We start from the raw sequence: 20,760 nt of genomic DNA, 5'->3' as shown, positions 1-20,760 counted from the left end.
AGGCGGAAAGCGTACGAGACGTATACTTCTAGCGATACGAGCCCTAGGTTTTACTCTACGAACGAAAGAGCCTTTTCCTATATAAGGTAAATTATCTACGTAGTTCCGTAAGGAGATCTAAAATAGACGTTAATAGATAATATTATTATTATTTATTTAAAGATATATATAGTACGAGAGGCTACTATAGCCTTATTAATCGTACTATAAATCTATTTAATTTTTTTTTCGAACTATATAAAGTTTCTAAAGTATACCTTAATTTTATTATCGAGGCTAGAGGACTCGAGATAGTCGTCCTATACTAGTTTAAACTAATAGAACGCTACTCCTTTAAGATATATTACTACGAATATAACCTTATTCTCTACCCTAGTATACTTAGTTAGATTAAGCTTAAAGGTAGTCTTAAGTTATATAAGGAAGTATTCTAGCTTCTCCCTATTTTCGTAGAATAGTTCTACCTTAATACTATTCCTAGATATATTAGTAAGTTCTAGTATATTAACTATATCTACGTCTAAGTCTTCGTTAAAACTACTATCTTAAACGATATTAGTCTTTAAAGAATTATTTAAGGTTATAAGTAGACGTACGCTAGGTAGTAGGAATTTAATTCGAGATAATCCTACGTTAGATATCTAATACTAATTAAGTAGTAGTTAAAGTATTATAATTCGAGCTATAAGTAGTTCTAACTAAGGTAGGGTTCCTTAATAGAGTAGATACTAGAGTATTAACTAAGATAATAAAGGGAATATTTAATCGTCGGACTATATCCTAAAACGTAGGTATAGGATTACTAACGAAGTTAACTACGAACTATACTATCTAGGTAAAGGATCGTATATATATAATGCTTAAAATGCTGCTTTAGTGCATTGCTACATTAGAAGCAATGCAACAATACATCAATGCACCCTTGGTCACGTGATGCAGCCTCGTTCTCCATCGGCTGACTTTCCTTAAACTGTCCCTTGGAACGTGGGGCGCCTGTCCTGGCGACCTCATCCGTGACTTGGTTCGTAACACTTATGTGGCAAGGCTGTACGTGCTTGCCCGTTTCCGTGCACCACCGCATCGAAAAGTCGACTGGCAACAGTCGGATGAATACTCATAGCCAGTCCACATGAATATTTCGCAATGACCTGTGCCCACATTTTCTTCGACTTCCCTGATGCGCAACAAGACTCAGATAATGATTCAGAACTTGACACCGACTCGGAGTGGACAACGGCATCCACCTCCACGAGTTCCTTGGATCCTTCTCGTTCCCAAGCTCTCATTGAGAGCCCAGTACCACACGGGTCTTCCGTCCTCTGCATTCTCCACCTATGACATTGAGACAAATTTCAAAATCAGCAGACTCAGATGCCCAAATAAACACAGCAACACATATAGGCAATGCATTTGCCGGTTCGATCTCATCGTCCCTGCCGAAAGAGCTCCTTTTCAACCGAGATCTTGACTGGGCACTCGCGCAAAATTACAGATCCTCGCCTTTGGTGCGACAATAACTTTCATGGCGCTGATCTGTACGTCAAGCCACGGCTGGGGTGTTCCAGTACCGAGCCTCCCGATGGAGATGTGTTAATTGTGGCGGAGCTCTTGGAAAATTGCACAGGGAAAAAGTTTGGGAACGAAGTCAGCAATAAATCTACCTTGGACCAAAGGCTTTGTTGAAGTGTGGTCAATTGAATGCGAGTCTGGTAAGATTAGCACGGATGTCGACTTCTATCCTGGATGCTGATATACTCTATTCACAGGCCCTGGAGTTTGCGGTGCCTGGGTCATAGAACCCCAAAGCGACATCGTACTTGGTATTGTTGTCGCTCATAGCAGGATTTCGTCGCTTACTTTGATACTGCCTGCGAAGGAAATCTTTGCTGACATCAAAAATCGCTGGGAAACTCCGGGAATGCAGATCTGCGACCTTGCCGAGGTGTCAACCAGTGAACTCTCACCTAAGCACCCTATTGAGTATCATCCCCAATGTTTTGAAGAGTCGGATCGCCATACTAAGCTCTCGGTCGATCGTCGGACCAATCGCGCTTCTACTTCGAACACAATCAAGGGGTCTTCCAAAAAGTTCAGGCTCGAACACTGAAGATGCGAAGAATACTATTGTCGGACGCAAAGCACCCACAAAACCGAAGGTGGACAAGCCATTTGGTTGGGACAATTTGTACCACAGAGGAGCTTTTCCAGCTACTCTTCTCCGCTTAAACTTGTCATGAGTGATCAGGATAGAACCAGCAAACCAGTCAGCTCTGTTTCCAACCAAAACGATAACGTGTCTCCTATAGTGCTTGGTCCCAGGAGTCACGACCATTACCGTGGGAGGCATCCCGTTGGCAATAGTGGTGAGTGGCAGCTCCATTCCTGGACATCAGAAGTTTTGTTGACACTCTCAGGGCTTGATCCGAGCGATACAGTGCAAACAAGGCGCACACTCCACCCAGACCGCTCTATACCCACTCACCATCCTACTAATACAAGTCACGATTCTGCTCAGACCCTTGAAAAGCAACCTCGAGAGATCGAGCCTTGGCCCTCTCCTACCCGTAAGGAGCTTCCACAGAAGTAGGTTACATCGGGGTGCGATACATTATACCCCTGGTTGTTTCTTGTTCTCTTTGCTAGGCTTGACTGATAGTTTCGTTCACAGTAGCAAGAGTGTAGATGCAGGCGTATCTCAGGATGCTAGTGTGCCAGCCGCTCCCCGTAGTCGGTTTCGGCGAATACAAATTTCGCGAATAGGATGATCCATCCCAGAAGCTCCGGCCGACTCAACCAACATTCATCTTACCTTCGCCAAAATCGCAAAGAAAAGGTCACCCGTTGATACATTTCTCAATGCACTTAATTTACCACGAGTCGCTATTGAGTTTATCAAGATCCCTGTAGGGCCATTTACTCACTGCAGGGATTTTATTCAAGACAACCGTAAAATCTTGATCGCTAAAGACGAATACTTCGGCAGGGTCGCACTACATGCGAGAAACAACAGCAGCATCGACAACAACCTGATGCAACAATGTATCCAGCGCTTAGTATTGGTCAGAAGCTGTAGAAACCTCACACCTGAAGGAATAGATCAGTACCTCGATACCCTCGCATCCGAAAATTCGAACATCGAAATAAATGCATTTTTCGCTGCTTGTGATCGTCTACTGAAGGAACAGCAAACCTTGCAGCCGAAAGATGTTGATTCTGGCCACAAAAGCCTTTTGGATCCTGCTAGTCGACGTCTAAGTGAATATGGTTCTCGTTCGTCCTCTTCGAGCAATTGTGGCTATGCTTCAGATGGTCTAGAGAGTGTGGACGGCAATGATGTCGGACCTGCTCCTTACATCAGATCTTCTCTGGCCGCTTCCTCCTCCTACAAATACCCCCCGTGGCAGCAACACCATTTCCAACTCCAATCCCATATCCATTGAAGCCAGCCATGTATGGTACCAGCGAAAGGTTTTCTCTAGCAACTTCTCACGATGTACCCAGCCAACCAAGTGCTTATTCAACTTTAAGTCCAAAGGATCCAATTACAACCTCGCGAGGTTCTCCACCCTCGGTATTGACAGTCAATGGGTTGGAAAATGTAGCATTCCGCGGCCATCTGCTAGGCGATCCAGAGCCCCTTGATCAGAGATACGTCTTGCGGCGTGATGCTCGTCATTTCTTCAATTATGGCAGAGTATTCTCCATCTTAATGCCTGAGCCAAAGGGCCAAGCCCCCTTGAAAGCAGACGCAGGGAACGAATACCCGCGCACTGTCATTACTGGACCCAAAAGGGGGGAAATCTACAATTCTATCCCAACAACGGCTGTGATCAGACAAAAGCATGGCTACTGTATTTGTGTACCCATCGATTCTTATCGGAGCAAGTCCCTGGGTAGTAAGAACCTGTCGATGCAAGAAAAGCAAGCTCATGCTATTGTCTATTCAAGCTCGCAAAGTATCCCGAAGCCCCTTCAGGGAGATCGGGAATTAGTGAAGACACCGATAGCTGTTGACTTGGCCCCTGGATAAAGTCTCAAGGCCTTTTCCCGGATCCACTTTGGAATGATAACAACGGTCGAGTGGAACGTCAAAGTCATGAACGTCGAGCAGATTAGCAGCAAGTCCTCCATTTCGGTTTTGGGGCAGTATTGGAGGGAAGAGCTCTCGCGCCAGGGGACAATTTCAGGTACAAGCTTATCAATTTTATTCGTTATGAGGGATGAAGGAATATACTGGAACGGAACAAGAAGGCGTTCTAAACCACGTGCCGGAGCCTCAGCCTCGACGCAAAGATATGAGGGAGCAGGATAGCTCTTGACAAGTCGAGGGACAAAAGATTGCCCCAATGAATACATAGTAGATCAAAGCAATAGTGGAAGAGACAAGAGAGGGAAGTCTTCTATCAGCATAGATCTTTGCTCCTCATCACCTGCCCTGTCCGAGATAACTAGTACTATTAAGCTATTTAACTTAAGACTACGCCCATATGATGGACTTAGACGTGGACTTGCTGCGTTTGTCCCGACCTCTCGCTTCAGGGTGATGTATAGGCTACAACTCTTCATCTCAATACCAACAGTAGATTGGGAAAGGTTCCTCCTTATAGTAATTTAACAATCTATTAGGCGGATAAACTACTCCTAAAACTTAACCTAACCTATATCAAGACCTACTCTCCATCTACCTCTCCCTCACTCACCTGAACCTCTCTAGTGCTCCCTTACATGCCTACTTAAAGCGGCCACGCTCCCTTTTCTCAATGAATGTCGCAATCGGTGCAACTTAGTTCGGGGAATATATAAGAAGTATATAAGTATGTATACATGACATGAGGTCATCGTATTCCAACGCCTACGCTTCACCGCCCATGATAGAATTCGCTCTGCGGCCGACGGTGCCGGGCCCAGGCTCACCTCCTCTTCCTGGTGGCCCCCCACTGCCAGGTATGACGACGTGACGGGGTGGTTCATATCCAACGTCTGCGTCTCTGTTCCACGGCTGGCCGCCCAAGCTGTCAGGACGGGGCCCTCCAGCGCCACTGGGTCTCCTCGCGTGCGCGCCGTCGGGTGCCAAGCTAGAATATTCGCCACGGCCTCCGAGGTTACGCATCATGAAATTCTCGAACCCGGCGCCCTGTGGCCGACGATGTCCCAGCTCCCAATCCTGATCATCGTCGCCGTCCGCACGCTCGCCGATGTCGATACCAAAGCGCCTCCTCTTCCCCATGCCGCGCCGCTCGCGCCACCAGCCCAGACTGTAGCGCTTGCCGCCGAACAGGGTCTTGAACTGGTCGGCCCGCATCCACTCGGCGCCTTCGGGGATCTGCTGTGTTCGAACCGACTCTTCGTCGTCGTCTGAGTTTGAAAGATTGTCTTCTGGGCCGGCGTGGATGCTTTCTGGGCGCGTGAGGCGGTCGCCATCGAGACCGAAGCTGCGGCGGCGCGATTTCCCGCAGCATTCGCAGAGCCCTTCGTCCGTTGCGTAGCACAGGTCGCTGCCTGCGAGGAGAGCCATAGTGCCGGCGATGGATGCGGGATTGCACGGGAGGACGTGGCGGAACTTCGTGGTGGACCATGCTGCGGCGGCGAGGGCTGTCATTAGGCCTAACAGGATTTGGAGGAGGAGTTTGCTTTCTTTGTGCTGTACGAGACGGGGGTGTGCGATGGTTGTAGTGCCTGTGGTGAGCGTGTTGAAGTCCTGGCGACGGACGAGGCGAGAAGATGTGGCGGTGCTGCCGTTGGCTGGCTGGCGCATGTTGGCGGAGATGGCTTGCGCCATATACATCTGGTAGAATCTGTTGACGGCTTCTTGGAGTCTGTCTTGGTTATCGACGCCGACTAGTGAAGCCGGGTCCATCCTGTCTGGACCATTAATGATGGCTTGGAAGTAGATGTCGAGAGTGGCGGTGCTGGAGGGATCTGCTGCCGCCGCCGTGCTGTTGTCCCCATTGAAAAGCGTCATTTCCTGCGCCAGGTTGTTTTCGATCCGGAAATCGAACGATTTCACACTATTGTTGCTGTTCGGGTTTTCTAGGATAGCCACAGTCCCATCTTGAATCACTGGGGGGAGCTCCGTGTCGATTCTGGTGCTGTTCGATTTCAAGGTGACGTTGACTTTTAGCGTCTGGATCTCTTGGTAGCAGACCATGGTCGTAACTTGGTCCTTGTTGTCATCGTCCAATTTGAATTGACCAAATGTAAAAGCAAGACTGGGACAGCCCACTGGTGGATTGTCTGAGATGTACTGACCGCGTTCTTCGCCGAAGTTTCCGTACAGGCTTGAGTTCTCGCCGAACAGAAGATCAAGTTGAGCTCCAGCGAAAGTCACCTGCCCGTTCGGAAGGAGGACAAAGTCGTTTTCGTATGTCACAACTGAATCCTCGCCTGAAGAGCCTCCCAGGTGACAAGAGTCGGGGAGTGCTGCCGTCACAACCATAAATGCCATATCATTCGGGTATGCGCTCTCTGGCCCAGCCTGCTCTGTCGTTATATTGTAGGAGTCAGGGTTCAAAATTTCACATCTCAAATTTCCCTGGTAGGCATCCAATATCTGGCTGTACGATCCGCTCGCTGTAGCGAGGGAGTCGGTTGAGACCTGCGAGTTGTTTAGAGAAAGACTCGGGAAAGCTAAGCCCTCGTAAGTAAACTGAGGATATTTCCCATTGTTGTGGAGGACGAGATCGAGCATAGCAGCAGCTCCCTTATCAGATGCAAAACTATCTGTCCATTTCAGGCTGAAGGAATCCACCGTTCGAAGTGTAATTTCTGGTCCATCAAGGGTAAAATATTCGACAGTGTATAGGCCGGAAGCAACAACGGTCAAAATTGCCGCCATTGTGGCGGCTAGGATGCTTAAGATTGCGCTCAAGTTTCGCGTCTTCAAAGCCTGCATGAATGCTAATGGCGGTGACCTACCTAAAAGGTGATTCAAGACAGATCTCCTGCTAACGGCGTTCCCTTTCGCGAGATTGACCCAAGGCGCGAACAACGCTATGTTGAAGTCCAGCATGTTGATCAATGCTGCAACAATCAACATGACAACACCGGGGATGTAGTGGCTGTAGATCTCGGTCCATTTGTCATCTGCAACGGTGAACAGCCCATCGTTTTTGTCCGAGGATCGTTGGAGAACTTCTAGTACAGCGATCAGGACGAGGGGAATGAGGACAGTGACAGCCAAGAACGGGATCGTTGCACTGATTGGCAGCCACCATCTGAGATGTGTTGTAGGTTGGACCGGTGGATCGGGCTCTCCTTCCGAAGTGACAATCCTGTAACTGATTCGGCCAGCATCGGAGGTTGCGATGGCTGTGCCAAACTCGTACCCGGACAAGGCATCCTTCTGGTTCTGGAGGCTCGGGACGGGTTGCCGTCTTAATAGCCTGTTCAATTCCACACTCCTCGTCAGCAGCATGGCTATCGTCGCTATCGAGCTTGGATCTCTCGGCACAACGCCCCTGGGTGCGATAAATACCAAGGCGATCGATAGAAGAGCGAGGACTCCGCACACGGCACCGATAGTCCAAACAGACACATCGTTGACTCGCAACCTGGGTTGGTTCATCGTCACAGTCCCGTCCTCTAGCTCATTGCTGTTTGTATCCCGCAATAATTGATGAGCATACTGGGACAGAATGCCGTTATACGTCTGCACAGCAGCTGCCATCAATTTGTCCGCATCTAGCAGTGTATCAATGTTGTCAGTACCCTGCGTCAGCGCCATCAAAGAGAACATTGCACTGGAGTCGGAGATGGTGTCATCGTTGATGACATCTCCGAATAACGCCTCCGCAGACACAGATGATTGCGCGTATATATTGGTGACATTCCAGTCGGACAGCCTCGGTAGCGTGCTATTCTTCGCGTTTTCGACTGGTTGAATTGATACAGCCTGACTGCTGTCTATCAGACGAGTGTTGTTGGTGAGCTTGACCTGGGTAATGCTATATGAAGCAGAGCAAAAAATGTTTGTGATTTTGTTAAGAGTCCTCGACACGTCGGATGCAATCGTGAAGGTGCCTCCAGCCAGTTCCGTCGCGTTGTCGAAAAGGGTCTGTTGATAAGTGATGTCTGTCACAGTCAACAAAATGCCCGCTGGGCCCCCTGCATCCGCACCTGTCCCGCTGGAAGATCCACAGAAAATCTGCTGGAGAGTACCAAGCACTCGGCGGTTAGGAGTGATCTCGGTGTAGGGGTTATCGGCGGGAACTTGAAGAGATGACGCTGCCCCACAAACATCGCCTGCTTTGATGGTCAGAGAAATATCTGGCGAGGTTGCCAAGGCGTCTGCAGCGTTGGAGTCGTCCACAGTGGTTGGAGTGTCCACCGTAACGTCCAATTTCTTGCATGTCAGGAGTGGTACGAAAGCCGCAACTTCTCCTTCGATGGTTGCATCTTCGGGGATAGGTGAATCGGATTCAACTGTAATTATGCTGTAAGCCAGATCGGCGGTTACGCCGTTGTCGAACGGCATGCCTTGCACCACATTGCCATAATACGTGTAGACCGGTATGCTGGAGAATGTCGAGGTGTTGAGTGGGATGGTTGGATCAAATGAATCAGCGCTGAAAGCTCGCGCTTGAATGAATGTGTCGGTTTGCTTGACAGCCGTGGGGAGGAGGACCAGCAAGCCGGTGGAGAAGACCGTGATAACTTTTAATAAGACAAACCCGCTGATGGAGGCAATGACAGCGAAGTGAGAATTTTTGATGGCTTCTAGCAAAGAAACAAGTTGGAATTTCGAGGCGTAGTCTAGGAGAAGACTTTGAGAGCCCTTGACGGGCCCGTCCTGGAGAGCATCGAAAGGCATGCTGATTTTGGCACTGTGATCGACCAAGCGCCAGGTGGCCAGGACCAAGACAACGACGATAGTGGGCGCATATGCCCATGCGTAATGGCTGGTTCCCTCCTTGACTTTGAAGCCATCGTTTTTCTTATCATAGTACCAAAGCAGGACCATGCCAAGAAGAAACAATGTAAAGACGAAAGCAAAGAGACCTAGGAACCACTTCTTTAACCAGAGTGGCGTCCACAACGGTGGCACGGGTCCTGGCGATGGTAATAAAGTGCCTTGGTCGTCGTTGGTTTGGCGGGTTGATAACTCTCTATCGTGAAGAGAGCTTTCTTCGTCTTCCTCATGAATAGGGGAAATTGGTACATACTGTTGTTGATGATGGGGGATTCTTTGCGAAGCAGCTGGGGGAGGCCCTGGGTTTCTTGGCACTGCTTGAGCTTGAGCGTGAACGGATGGATATCGTGAGGGCGATTGTCCAACCGATGGTGGCTGTAGGTGCGGTTCTATCTGTCGTGGTTCTGACAGCACCCTGGCGCTGGAGTTATTGATGATGGTGGTGGAGCGTGAAAGGCCATCTGGGGATGGAGGTTGGTGTTGGCGTTGGTTTTGGCTTTGGCGGTTTGCGCGAGCCCGCTCTGCATCAGTTACTGGGACGTCGAGAAAAACATGCGTTTCCTTATTGTCCATAATTCGATGAAGAGCCGTCTAGCAACATTGTTCGTCTGGCGAGGTGGCCTTAATCCATGGGTTGTCGCGACGTGATTCTAATGAGTTGTTGAAATTCTGTAGTACCGAGTAGTGGAACTAACGTAAGGGAGGTAGTTGGTCACACGAGAAGAATCAGGCCGAGTGTAATTAACTTGGTTCAGATGGCCAGGGTCAGGGTCAGGGTCAGGTTCAGGTTCAGGTTCAGGTTTCTGCCCAGGAGGGGGCGTTGGGCAATTAGGTATTCTGCCTGGAGTACTCCGTACTCCGTATGAGGGAGCTCCCAGAGTTCCCAGGTGAAGAACTTCCTTCAGCCGCAAATAGCAGCCCGTGTTCGGCGGAGACTGGGCCACCGAAGGGGCTTAGGGGCTTAGAACTTTACAAGGCTCGGAGGCTGTGAATCTTTGATGATGATGATGGCGACCATGAACTAAAAAGGGTTGGTCCATTCGAAGATGTGGCGACTCAGCCTCCTGGGAATCCTGGAAGCGCCTGAAACCAGTCCTCATCGTGCGTCGTTGAGTCCTCTCGGGCTCAACCTGCGCCTTAGCCTCTTTTCCTGCTGGATCGTGATTGTTTCAGGGCTGGCCGAGTCTCCCAAAGCCAGTCTGCCGCCAGGGTTTCAAAGGCTGCCTATAGAATTGCCCCCATGCCCACCCATCGGGCTCCAGAAGGGGCCTTGGCACAGGATTTCTCATGCACGGGACCGTGAATGTGCTGACCGGTGCCCGTATTCGAGTAAGGCTCAGTAGTCAGCTATCGCGTGCGGCCCGAAAGACTGACATCAAAGATCGGTGCAGTAATAATACGGAGTGATAATCCATCATCCATGGATACGGTCGATGAATACCAAGTGTATTCCGTACTGATCAACTCGTTCTGCGTAATTACCTATTTAGCAACGATCAACCCTCTGTCATCTCTACCAGAGTCCTCCAGTGCTTGGGCTACCCAGGCGGGTAGGTAGGTATTCACTACTAGTCTCAATATGGAGAATGGTGCTGGACAACAAGCTTGCGCTACTAATAAATAGTACACGGTACGCGTACGTGGATGGAACAACGATGCAATCAAAAACGCGACCCTTGCACACCACACGCTCAGAACGTGGAGCGACGTCAGCAACCTGCACAACCGGAGCCAGCACGTCTGGCTAATCTGACATTTGCAGCTCGCAAGTCACACGTCACAATCTACTTTCGAATTGGTAAAGTATCGTTCAGTGATACCTAGTCGCCGTTGTTCTGACCAGCGAGTAAGCGCGTATTTTTGCAGTGGTCGTGTAATCTTCTAGGATTGCCTTCGCCTTCCCTGAACGTGCAGACAATGCGGCATCACAGTCTAATAAGAACATCTCGCATTACATCCGTGGGAGCAACGCCTCGGTAGGTCCAGTCTGCATCCAATGCTGATTTAATCGTCCCTCAGGAACCCCTATCAATGGATTGTTGCTCCTTTCAAGTATTGAAGTTTCATAACAAGGCGCCTGATCATACACCTCAACTTCAGACGCCGCAATATACTTTTTCAAACTCCTACAACTTGTCTTCCCTTGCTGGAAGCCGTCCCGCGCTCGTAAAAGTTGGTTCGTGGGTTTCGAGGACATCGTGGTTATGCGGTAGAAATACAACAAAGATGAGTTAGTCCAATGGTGCCACCTCAGACAATCATCTGCGCCACGCCCTGTCCACCCAGCGTCTTGCTTCCCACAAAGTCTTGCTGCTTGAACCCTGCTAGAGCATAGCATGCGCCTGCAGCTGCCAGGACAACAGCTGAAGCGATCAAGCTGCTCGGGTCGATGATCAAGCTGAGCCACTGGACCACCGACAGGATCCCATATATTGCTGCTCTCATATAGTTTGTAGTGAATCGACGGATGAACGCGTCAAACTTGGACGACGTAGGGCAAATTCGAAGAAGGAGCGGGATCTCGACAAAAACAAGGACCAGCGAAGAAACACTATAGCACCCAGTGTCAGCTTGCAAGACAGCTCCATCTGTTGTCGTAATACTTACAGCAGAATGATACTGAATAAGATGAGCAGACTGGCGTGGAAGAGATTGGCAATGCCTAGGGCGAATCCCAGGATAATGCTGAGAACTCCGAGCCTGTTTGAACCGGTCAGCTCTCCAAGAAACCCAAGTGGATGTATTGTGAAGAACGGGCTCCTGTGCTCGATGACATCGAGCCACACCGAGTGTGTTTCGTACACTATCGTTCACGTGGAATGCAAGAGACAGAAGGGTGAAATCCTGAAGAGGTGATGCTGCTTACCATTGGCCATAGATACCTGCGGATGCATTAATTCTACTGTTCTCCAGCAGTGGAATCGACGGAGTCACTTACTGAAATTGCGCTGCCGGAACTCATCAGCGATTGACATTATGATCTTGTGTCGTTTGGCGGAGAGTGCCTCTTCTTAGAGCCCTTAACAACGAGTCGACACGTGGTTTCGGAGAGCGAAATGCTTTAGGCCGGACGTTCGAGGTTGAACAAGAGCGGTTGGAAGTCTGCGAGGTGATGATGCCAGTAGAATGGATGCTGGGAGTAAGAGCTGGGATGGTTGCGCGCTGGAATGGAGGGCGATTTAAGTGTCAAGAGTCGAGACAAAGGGGCTTGAAGGTTGTTCAATTATAAGTTGTCGTCGATGACAGTTTGGCGGAGGAATGGAGCGATGGTTCGGGCAGGCACCTGAGTTTAGTAGGATTGGGCCATTGGCAGCTGCGGCTGGTCGGAGCGGCTGTCGCCCAGTACCCGTAATACTACTAATAAATACTCCGTACACGTACCATTACCAGTACCAGTACCACTCAAGTTCCCAACTGTGGCTCGGAAAACGCGTCAGTTTCCGAGACTCAGCCAGGGGTCTGACGATACCGGTACCGCACCTGCCGGGACACGTGTTTCAACCTTCCGCTGACGATGCCTGTCGCTGCAATGGTTGCGCTCTTGTTCTGTATGACTACAGAGTCGGTACCTTCGTAGCTAGGTATTCGCTTGACAGATTTGCGGCCAGACATACACTACTGCTCTGAGACACCATTGACCATCTCTGCGAGACAGCCATTTTGAGAAATACTTTCTCAAGTCAATGTTCTCTAAACTGCGGCCTGGTGAAGGCCGTGGAAGGTAACCATCGTTATCAGGTGATCCTAGAGTAGAAGCCGCCTCGCGCATATGCGAATATCTCTGTGCTTCTGTTCCATCAAAAGAGCATCAACTTTTAACCAGTGCTGACATCCCATCGCTCTCCCAGGTGTGCACAACCATTCCGTGCCTAGCTAATTCAACCTTGTCCACAATACCGCAAACATCAAACACAGCTCTTTTGCGCCTGAGACATCTGGAAATTTCATCCCATCTCGACGGCTGATCGTTGCAGCATCCACCGTGATCACGACCAACTCGGCCTCGTAGCAGGCCTCGTAAGGTGGTGCAAAGATCTTGGTTCGAGTCTGTTGATTTCCAGTTCATCACTGGCATGCCAGGATGGGAACAGTTCCTTCAAAACATCGCTCCTTGAGACCAATGGATCATAAATCAACACTTGCGCTTTACTCCTCAAGAACTCCACAATCAGATTTCTAGTAAGACTCCCCTTGGCGTCAGCAGTCCCGCTCTTATACGCGAATCCAAGGAACGCTACCTTAATTCCCACCACCGAATAGTCAAAGAGGCCTAGTAGTCTGTGAAACAGGCGATGCCATTGATCATCGATTATCTTCAAGACTTTTCCCAATACAGTGCTACCTCGCTGAGATTTCGGGAAGCTGCCAAATCAATCAACACAAGAGGTCTTTCTCAAGGCAGCTCCCTCCAAATCCCAGTCCAGCACCGAGGCATTGAGGCCCATTTCTTGGATCCAACCCACACGCTGTTGTCACTTCTGTGATATTGGCGCCAGTCTCTTCGCAAATCTGACTAAGAGAATTCACACTGCTGATCCGTTGTGCTATCATCACATTGCTTGCAATCTTGGCGATTTCTGCCGAAGATGTTGACATAATGAGGAGACGGTCTTGAGCCACCCAGGACGAGTATAATCCTGTCAGGAGAATTGTAGCCCGTCCAGAGAATGATTTACTCCGTCTGAACCGATGACAATTCTAGCTGGATATAAAAAATCTTCAACGGCTGTACCTTGCCTCAGAAATTCAGGACATGATTGTACTTCGAACGAGACCCATGGGAATTTTGACTTCTCAGACTGTTGACATTAGTAGCTTGTTCTTGTGCTGGAGGAGAGGATGTGGACCGACAAGATCTAGTACATGCTTTCGAGAACCGCATGAGACAGTACTTTTGACGACAATGATCTTGTCAGAAGTAGCCGTCTCTCCTATAGTCCTCACAGCCGCGTCGGAGATCCCGAGATCCCATCTAGATCTCCCGCCCTGGAGGCGACACGAATCTGTGAGTAAAAACATAATCATCGAGACAACCAAAGAAAAGCAGAATGTTACCTTGGCCGGTGTATTGACCGCGATGATGATCATCTCCGAATTCATGATAGCCTTTTCGATCTCAGTTGAGAAAGCCAGGTTGGGATATCTCTTTTTGGCTGTCCTTCTAGCTTCTTTTCGCAGAGTAGTGACTTCGGGTCTATTAAAGTTCTCCACAGAATTGTATAGCCTACAGTAACCAATATGGTTAATTGCGTGGTGAGGCTCAGCCCAGAACCACGTATGATCTTCATGGACCTTCACGGAGGCAATGAGATCTGCTAACCTAGGCTCGAAAAAGGGGGGAAGATCCGAGTTCCAAGCATCAATGCGGCCTTTGTTGGAGTCAACCACGACGAAGAAGGCACTTGGATTTTTGTAGGCCAGGACTGCAGATGTTGTTGTTCCTTGAACATTGTTACTTCTTCTGGCCATACTGGAGACAGCAGTCTACTCACCTACGTACCCAGCACCAATGACACAGACGGTTGTGGCTCTGGGAAGACCATTGAAGCCGCAGAAGTCGCTCTTGAAGCCCTTGCTGGATGGCTGTGGAAACAAGCTGAGATGATGGTAGGTCAATGCGGGTCTAGCGAGGCGGACTCACCGTGTCCTCGTTCGGTGGCTCCATCCAGGCAGTGACTGAATCTCTGTCTAGCTGTCTGTTGGACAAAGAACCCCGTTGATCGTCAACGATCCAGTGTAGGTCTTGTGAACTGAGAAGAAGAGAAGCAGAACAGTGCAATAGGAACAGCTGCTGGTTCAATAAGTGTCGGTACTGTGGGCACAGAAGCAAAGGAAGAAGGGCAATGGTCCGAATCATGAATCCCTCAATGCAGAAATCACCCCCAAAAAAGTTGGACAAGTTCAAGTTCGGAGTGAAGGGAGGCACAGGGAAACTTAAGCCAAGGCGTATGGTTTTGTGAATATTGCAGCGACTCATCGCCCCAAGCCGGGGCAAATTGGCAAGTGCAACGAGGAGTCTTTGCGCAAGTGATTTTCTTAGTCCATCGACATTCCTCTCTGTGTCCCTCTTGGGTCCTGTTCTATCTTCAACGCAACCTCACCGATTCCTGGCTAACACCAAAATAGCGTGCGCGCCTTGTGCAATGCAAGCCACCATCACCTGTAGCATAATCACTTGGAGCAGGGCAGGCCAGAAGATGGAACTCGAACTTTCTGTATGTCGATATAGTTCCCGATACTGAGCTCGCTACTGAGCTGGATAGACCACTTTATACCAAACGTTAGCCGTCGACCCTGAAGATTCGGTGAAGGAGATTCTCTGCATACATCTGAAGACGTCGTTCTGGACGTAGTAGCTGCCGTCTGCGTTTACCAGATTGAACGTCTGGACATAGCTCATTGGTTGTGGCTGGTCATCAACCTGTTTTGCATCATTCCTCAGTCAGCGCTTGTCGTCGGATCACCACCACTCAGTGCATGATTTCCTCTTTGTTTCACAGTCACTCTCTCACTCTTCACCTACCATCAGAGCACCTGTGACCAGGACCAAGATAGCTCCCTGTTCGTTCGAAGGCTGAGAATCGACCGTATCAACGCGATGTTGGACTTTCTGGAACGGCAAGTTCTGTTCATTGACCCGTTAGAAAATTCTGTTCTCTTTCGCCCGTGCCTGCTTTCTCGGATAGAACTCACGCTCAACTTCTCCACAATGGTCCCTGTGCCTTGGAATGGCTCTTTCTCAAACGTGAGCATGGACCCCTCTCTCTATTGATCACTTGATCAGTCCAAGGCCATAGCCTCCTCGATTCTGCGCCTGAAGTTTGGAGTGCAGACATACGTAAAGAGCAGCGAGCTGGGTGCGGTCGCCATCGAAGGTCTTGTAGTAGAAATCAACAAATTGTTCTGAGCTACGTTAGATTGGATCGAAGTCTTTGGGCGCACAGCCATGGGACAGGCCGATGATTATAGGCAAGAGGGGTTGACGTACGAGCAATTGTCTGAAAGTCTACCGCCACAAACCACGCACACAAATTTGTTAGCTGCGGCGCGATTTGACATTTGGAGGATTGAGGGGATATGAAGCACAGTGATCCCGCACACACATACCTGCCATGATGACTGACTATTGAACAGAAGCAACAGTGGCTTGAGAATAATACGGTGGCCTGCGACTCCAAGCTTGGGTATGCAGGAAAGATTGCAAGTAGTGTTTCACAGAGTTGGGCACAAGTGTGTTTGGATCTGTTGTTTGGCGGGGTGACACATTGCCATCATCCCGCGACGACTGCCTAAAACGACCTCTGCTAGTAATTATGAATCTAATTCCCCGTGACTACTAATTCGCAGGCTCCTCTCGGTGACTCCATCCAATGGGCTTGAGGGCGCCCTAATCACGTGATAGCACGTGATACCAAATGCCAAGTCTCTGGTCTTGTGAAACTGAATTTCGTTTGAAAAGCTCCAAATCCACCCGGATCTCATAGCACTCATTGTTTTGCAACGGCTCTTCATTAATCCTTTTCTCTACTATCATGTCCTGAATGCTCGCCGGAAGACCGCACACGACGTATCGCTAGGTCATCAGGTAAGTCCACACCTTGCATCGGCCGTTCATTCCATGCCATCCCATCTCATCCCAAAAATCCAACCACACCCACACATTTTCACCACGAAGCTTTCGATGATGTTTACCAATATGCTCAAACGATAACTGACGAGGCGGAAATGGAGCTGTCAAACTCCTCCGTCGCTGAGTACAAAAATTATGTCAAGTCTCAACAGTCTGAGGAAGCAAAAACCCAACGAGTTTCCGTTTGACATTTCCATCACTCCCAATTGCTCGGAGTAGAATTGCTGACTTCTCTCCCCTATCTACAGGGATGGTACAGGGGTTGGGGATTGAAGACGAAAGACCACCACGAGGATTGATTGAAACCTTTTCTACAATCAAAATTTATTTCCCTTTATAGCTATATGTCTTAAGTTCTTATTAATTACCAGATTGGCAGTTTATTCGTTAGTCCTGCACGAATCTTTGAATGCTGACGAGCACATCACCTGGATGGCTTCGTACCAAAATGCAACCCCCTAGATTCATAATGCGTTTCTTCTTCATATCTCCTCATTGAGTTGAGCCGTGCATTAAGGTCATCACCTTCTGCCACCTCTTCCGCCACTTCCTCGCTCTCCTCGCTCTCCTTCTCTCTTGTGCCATGGGTCACTGGGCCAGACCCAACCTCGGACAGTTCTTGCCTCTCTTTTCTCACCCATTTGCGGCTCTGGGATCCATCTGTCCTTTCCATCCTTTCCCAACTCTTCCACATCACTATCTTCATCGATGTTGATGGGATTCAAGCCAGTGCCGCTTGCACCGTCCCAAACTCTAGACCTCGACAGGGCACCTGCTCCGCCTACATCCATGAAGCTTGCCGGTTGACCTGGCAGAGGGGTGGACTTCGCCAGCATAAGAAGGTAGTAGAGGGCCAATGTTACAGTCATGCTGACTTCGCCTTCGACCCGCCCCATGGCCAGTCCGTCTCTCCTGGTAAAAGTCTTTGTTTCGACGGCTTCCGCAACTTCCAGGTATCCGAAGTACGGGTTGCCACGGTCGTCACAACCAGCACGGACACAGACAAGTTCAATCTCGGTGATGATGAATCCATAGCGACAGCTGTGGTCACGCATGCATTTCTGCAAATGAGCAAGAGTGCGCAAGTATTCAACTTTCCGAGCGGGTCCTTCACGGTACATGCCTGTGTTCCAGCGATCGAAGGACCGGGCCAGTCCTACGACGCGGCCCCGTGGCAAGCCTGACAGTGTCCGATCGTTGTCACTGGGGTAGTTGGCCAAAAAGGTGGGAATGTTAGCCGCGTTTGAGCTAACGCCAGACCCAGTGGGTGTGGGCGCAGGATACAATGAGATGGCATTGTTTCCAAGTGAGAGCCTGGTGGCAGTATTGACCTTGGGGAAATAGATCTTGGAGATTAAATTAGCAAGGTCGACTTCGGAACTGGGTGTCACAGTGGAAGTGTTCATGTTGATTAGTGGCAGACATGCAGTATCGTGTTGGAAATTGAGCAAGGTCAGAAGATCGGGGATGGTGGACATGGTGGCCAAAGAGAAACTTTTCCACGAGCGCACATTCCGGACATCCCACCAAAAGTGGTTTGTCAATCCACGGCCAGTCTGGAAAGTCAAGTGTCGAACTAAGTTGACCGGTTGCGTTGGCTGCGTCAAATAACTGAGCATGCTGGTCGTCGAGACTGGCGCAATCATAGGGGGTGGGCTCATGGATGATGGACGAGACACTGAGTCTAGGTCGATGGGAAGATCGAAAGTACCCTCTAGGTTAATCATGGGAGGCTCGAGCAGAGGTATGTCCTGGTATGACGTGTATGTCGTGGCAAAGAGATCAGGCGATGGGGTATGCTGGTTTTGAGCAACATAGACCGGCATCTGTCGATAGGTAGGGTAGCCGAAGCGGTTGAGGACATTACTATCGATGCTCGAGGCAGAAGTCGAGCGAGAATGGTTTTTGGTTGGGACCTGCAACCGAGCCTTTGAAAAGGTTGGTGAGGGAATGAGGGAGTTGGAGCGAGAATATGGGGCGTTTGACACTGGAGAGATCAGGGGAAGGCATTCGGCAGGTTCGGTCGCGCTGCGATACACAACAGGACGATTGTATTTGGTATGGTTTGTGGAACCCGTCCGTTTGTGGGATGCTGGAAGGTGTGCAAGGCGAGCATCTGTGGCGGAGTCCTGAGTCCTGATCTTCGGGAGCAACGTTGGGCCATGTTGACGAAGAACCGGAGATCGGTTTGGAGTTGAATTAGCAGTTATAACTGACTCGGGTGAAGTGTCAATTGTGCAGTATGACGAAGCTGACAGATTCCGAGCATGAGAGTGCCGACCAGCAGCACCACCCTGCGGAGGGGTCAAAGGTCTATAATAGTATGGAGCCAACGACATTCTGAAAATAAAGTGTCAAAAAACGCCAGGCAGCGAGGCCGACATTACTCACATGGAAGGACTTTTGGGTGTGCAATATCAACAACTGTTTGTGGTCAATGAGAAGGCCGGCTTCTCGACTGGAACACCAAGTCTAAAAACAAAGGAAAGTAGAGAATAAAGGAAATATGAAATGCCAGTGGTTGACAGAGAGACTATCAATGTTTGCAACTGGAGAGAATGAAAGGCTGAGAGATGTCGAGGAGGAGGGAGCCAGGTATAAATGCGATATGGTATGCGACCGAACTGGTGGGCAGCATCATGCCCCGGCCAACAGGATTATGCAGGTCATATCGAATATGAAACGTGGAGCAACACGACAAACACAATGGGCTGGGAAACAAACACGTCGGAAACGAGCCTGACGAGAATCCGATGCTGAGGGACCGAGGACCGAGTTGCTCTACCCTTCCGTGAAGCGTCGCGTGGAGCAAGAGAACAAGAGACTCGAGGCTGAGAGGAAGACGCGCGCCAGCACAACTGGAAACAAACGTGCAGCTATTTCTGGGTAGGGTGTGTGGAATATTCCGTTTGCAGAATCTTCGATAATTTCCAAAGCGGCCAAAACAGGTGTAACCACTCTGATGGATCATTTCACCATGTCTCACGAGGCAATCTGTGTCGGCGCTTGCTTGACTTATTTCGAGATTTGAGGCTCAACGGGCGGTAGTGGTTGTTTTGGCAGGAGCGGAGCTGGGTGAGGGAAGAGCTGGCAAAGATGGCAAGAGCGCGCTGCGGCGCGTCCCTACTGGATGCGTGAGGCGCGGCGCAGAGATCAGCAATGAGCAGCTCCTTCCATCATAGCCGCTGCAGCTGGGTGGCCCAATTTGGGATTTGTTTCATTCAGTTCATCGACCCTCTTCGGCGGCTGATTGGGTGTTTGGATTGCCGCCTACCGTGGCTGTGTTCCGAACTTGCCCACCAAGAAAAGACGGGCGTGGTGGGGATCTCTGGGGCGAGGATGTACCGCTTGCAGACATCAGTTCTTGTGTTCTTGGGGGCTCTGTCTTGGGGCCCGAGAGGGAATGGTAGTAGCGACGCCAAAGCCAAGCACGAGGGAAACACGAACATGATGCGGGCTCACGCGTGAGTCATGGACGCATGATTTAGCTGCATAAACGATGTGTTATCAACACACGTACCTACATACAAAAGACACGAGACTTCCACGCTTTCCTCACGATAAACACCACGGCTATCCCTCCCAACCTCCTCGCTTGTACGCACTTTTCCCTCATGCAGACCTAGATCATCATTTTGCTTTGCAACTTATGTCGCCGTCCTTGGCCTACTGGCCATTACAGTCTTCCACTTGGATCCACGTTTCATCTTGCTGCTTTCCAATGCGAAACCGGCTCCTTACTGGTCAACTGCTGCCCGACGGCTTCGGGTGTTGCATTAGGCGCATTTTACATCGTCATACCCTTCTAGAGTTTCTCAATCGATCTATACCTGCGCAAGGTTGTTACAGCTCTGGGCTGGGGAACCTCCAATGCATTGGCTCTCGATCATCATGGATTCCAGAATATGGACCATTGCCTCCGACTCTGGACGAATGAGGTGCCTTTGATCTATGTAGACTGCTTACTTCTGCAGACTAATTAATACACCACTAGGACCCCGTACCTCGAAGTGAGCACCGACTAGCTTCTCTCTATAATATGTACAAGCTCTTACGGCGCTGTGTTGCCCCACCTGTGCTCAACAATCCTTTGAATCCCTTCTGCAAATGCGACTGTCCTTCTATCAAGACTTGGCTAGCACTGCGACCAACCATAAGAAACGCCTGGAATGTGAAACGTAGCATCTGGTGCAGCAATGATACAACCCCTCCATGCCCGTTA

General features: G+C 49.7%; 6 protein-coding genes across 6 annotated transcripts; 1 reads left to right on the top strand and 5 right to left on the bottom strand.

Annotated features, from left to right (window-relative positions):
• Positions 1-3,622: 3,622 nt before the first annotated feature.
• A1O9_08104 (uncharacterized protein) lies at positions 3,623-3,964 on the top strand (the record flags this gene model as incomplete). The annotated part of the gene is made up of 1 exon (XM_013402490.1): positions 3,623-3,964. A coding segment is annotated over one exon (342 nt), but the record flags the coding sequence as incomplete, so codon positions are not given.
• Positions 3,965-4,852: 888 nt separating this feature from the next.
• Positions 4,853-8,959, bottom strand: A1O9_08103 (uncharacterized protein; the record flags this gene model as incomplete). The annotated part of the gene is made up of 1 exon (XM_013402489.1): positions 4,853-8,959. The coding sequence occupies one exon, from the start codon at positions 8,957-8,959 to the stop codon at positions 4,853-4,855; it is 4,107 nt and encodes a 1,368-aa protein (XP_013257943.1).
• Positions 8,960-11,158: 2,199 nt separating this feature from the next.
• Positions 11,159-11,458, bottom strand: A1O9_08102 (uncharacterized protein; the record flags this gene model as incomplete). Its single annotated transcript, XM_013402488.1, has 1 exon — positions 11,159-11,458. The coding sequence occupies exon 1, from the start codon at positions 11,351-11,353 to the stop codon at positions 11,159-11,161; it is 195 nt and encodes a 64-aa protein (XP_013257942.1). The 5' UTR covers positions 11,354-11,458.
• Positions 11,459-13,848: 2,390 nt separating this feature from the next.
• On the bottom strand, positions 13,849-14,377 carry A1O9_08101 (uncharacterized protein; the record flags this gene model as incomplete). Its single annotated transcript, XM_013402487.1, has 2 exons — positions 13,849-13,911; positions 13,964-14,377. 2 exons carry the CDS (start codon positions 14,375-14,377, stop codon positions 13,849-13,851), a joined length of 477 nt encoding a protein of 158 aa, XP_013257941.1.
• An 841-nt stretch (positions 14,378-15,218) lies between these two features.
• On the bottom strand, positions 15,219-15,821 carry A1O9_08100 (nuclear transport factor 2; the record flags this gene model as incomplete). The annotated part of the gene is made up of 4 exons (XM_013402486.1): positions 15,219-15,329; positions 15,432-15,533; positions 15,602-15,673; positions 15,747-15,821. Coding segments are annotated over 4 exons (360 nt in total), but the record flags the coding sequence as incomplete, so codon positions are not given.
• A 1,238-nt stretch (positions 15,822-17,059) lies between these two features.
• A1O9_08099 (uncharacterized protein) lies at positions 17,060-18,877 on the bottom strand (the record flags this gene model as incomplete). Its single annotated transcript, XM_013402485.1, has 1 exon — positions 17,060-18,877. The coding sequence occupies one exon, from the start codon at positions 18,875-18,877 to the stop codon at positions 17,060-17,062; it is 1,818 nt and encodes a 605-aa protein (XP_013257939.1).
• Between the last annotated feature and the right edge of the window lie 1,883 nt (positions 18,878-20,760).

This window comes from Exophiala aquamarina (assembly GCF_000709125.1).
Source record: "Exophiala aquamarina CBS 119918 chromosome Unknown aczIA-supercont1.7, whole genome shotgun sequence".
NCBI classification, from domain to species: domain Eukaryota; kingdom Fungi; phylum Ascomycota; class Eurotiomycetes; order Chaetothyriales; family Herpotrichiellaceae; genus Exophiala; species Exophiala aquamarina.
Note: the sequence above shows the minus strand (reverse complement) of the source record. Positions and strands in the feature narration are given on the sequence as shown.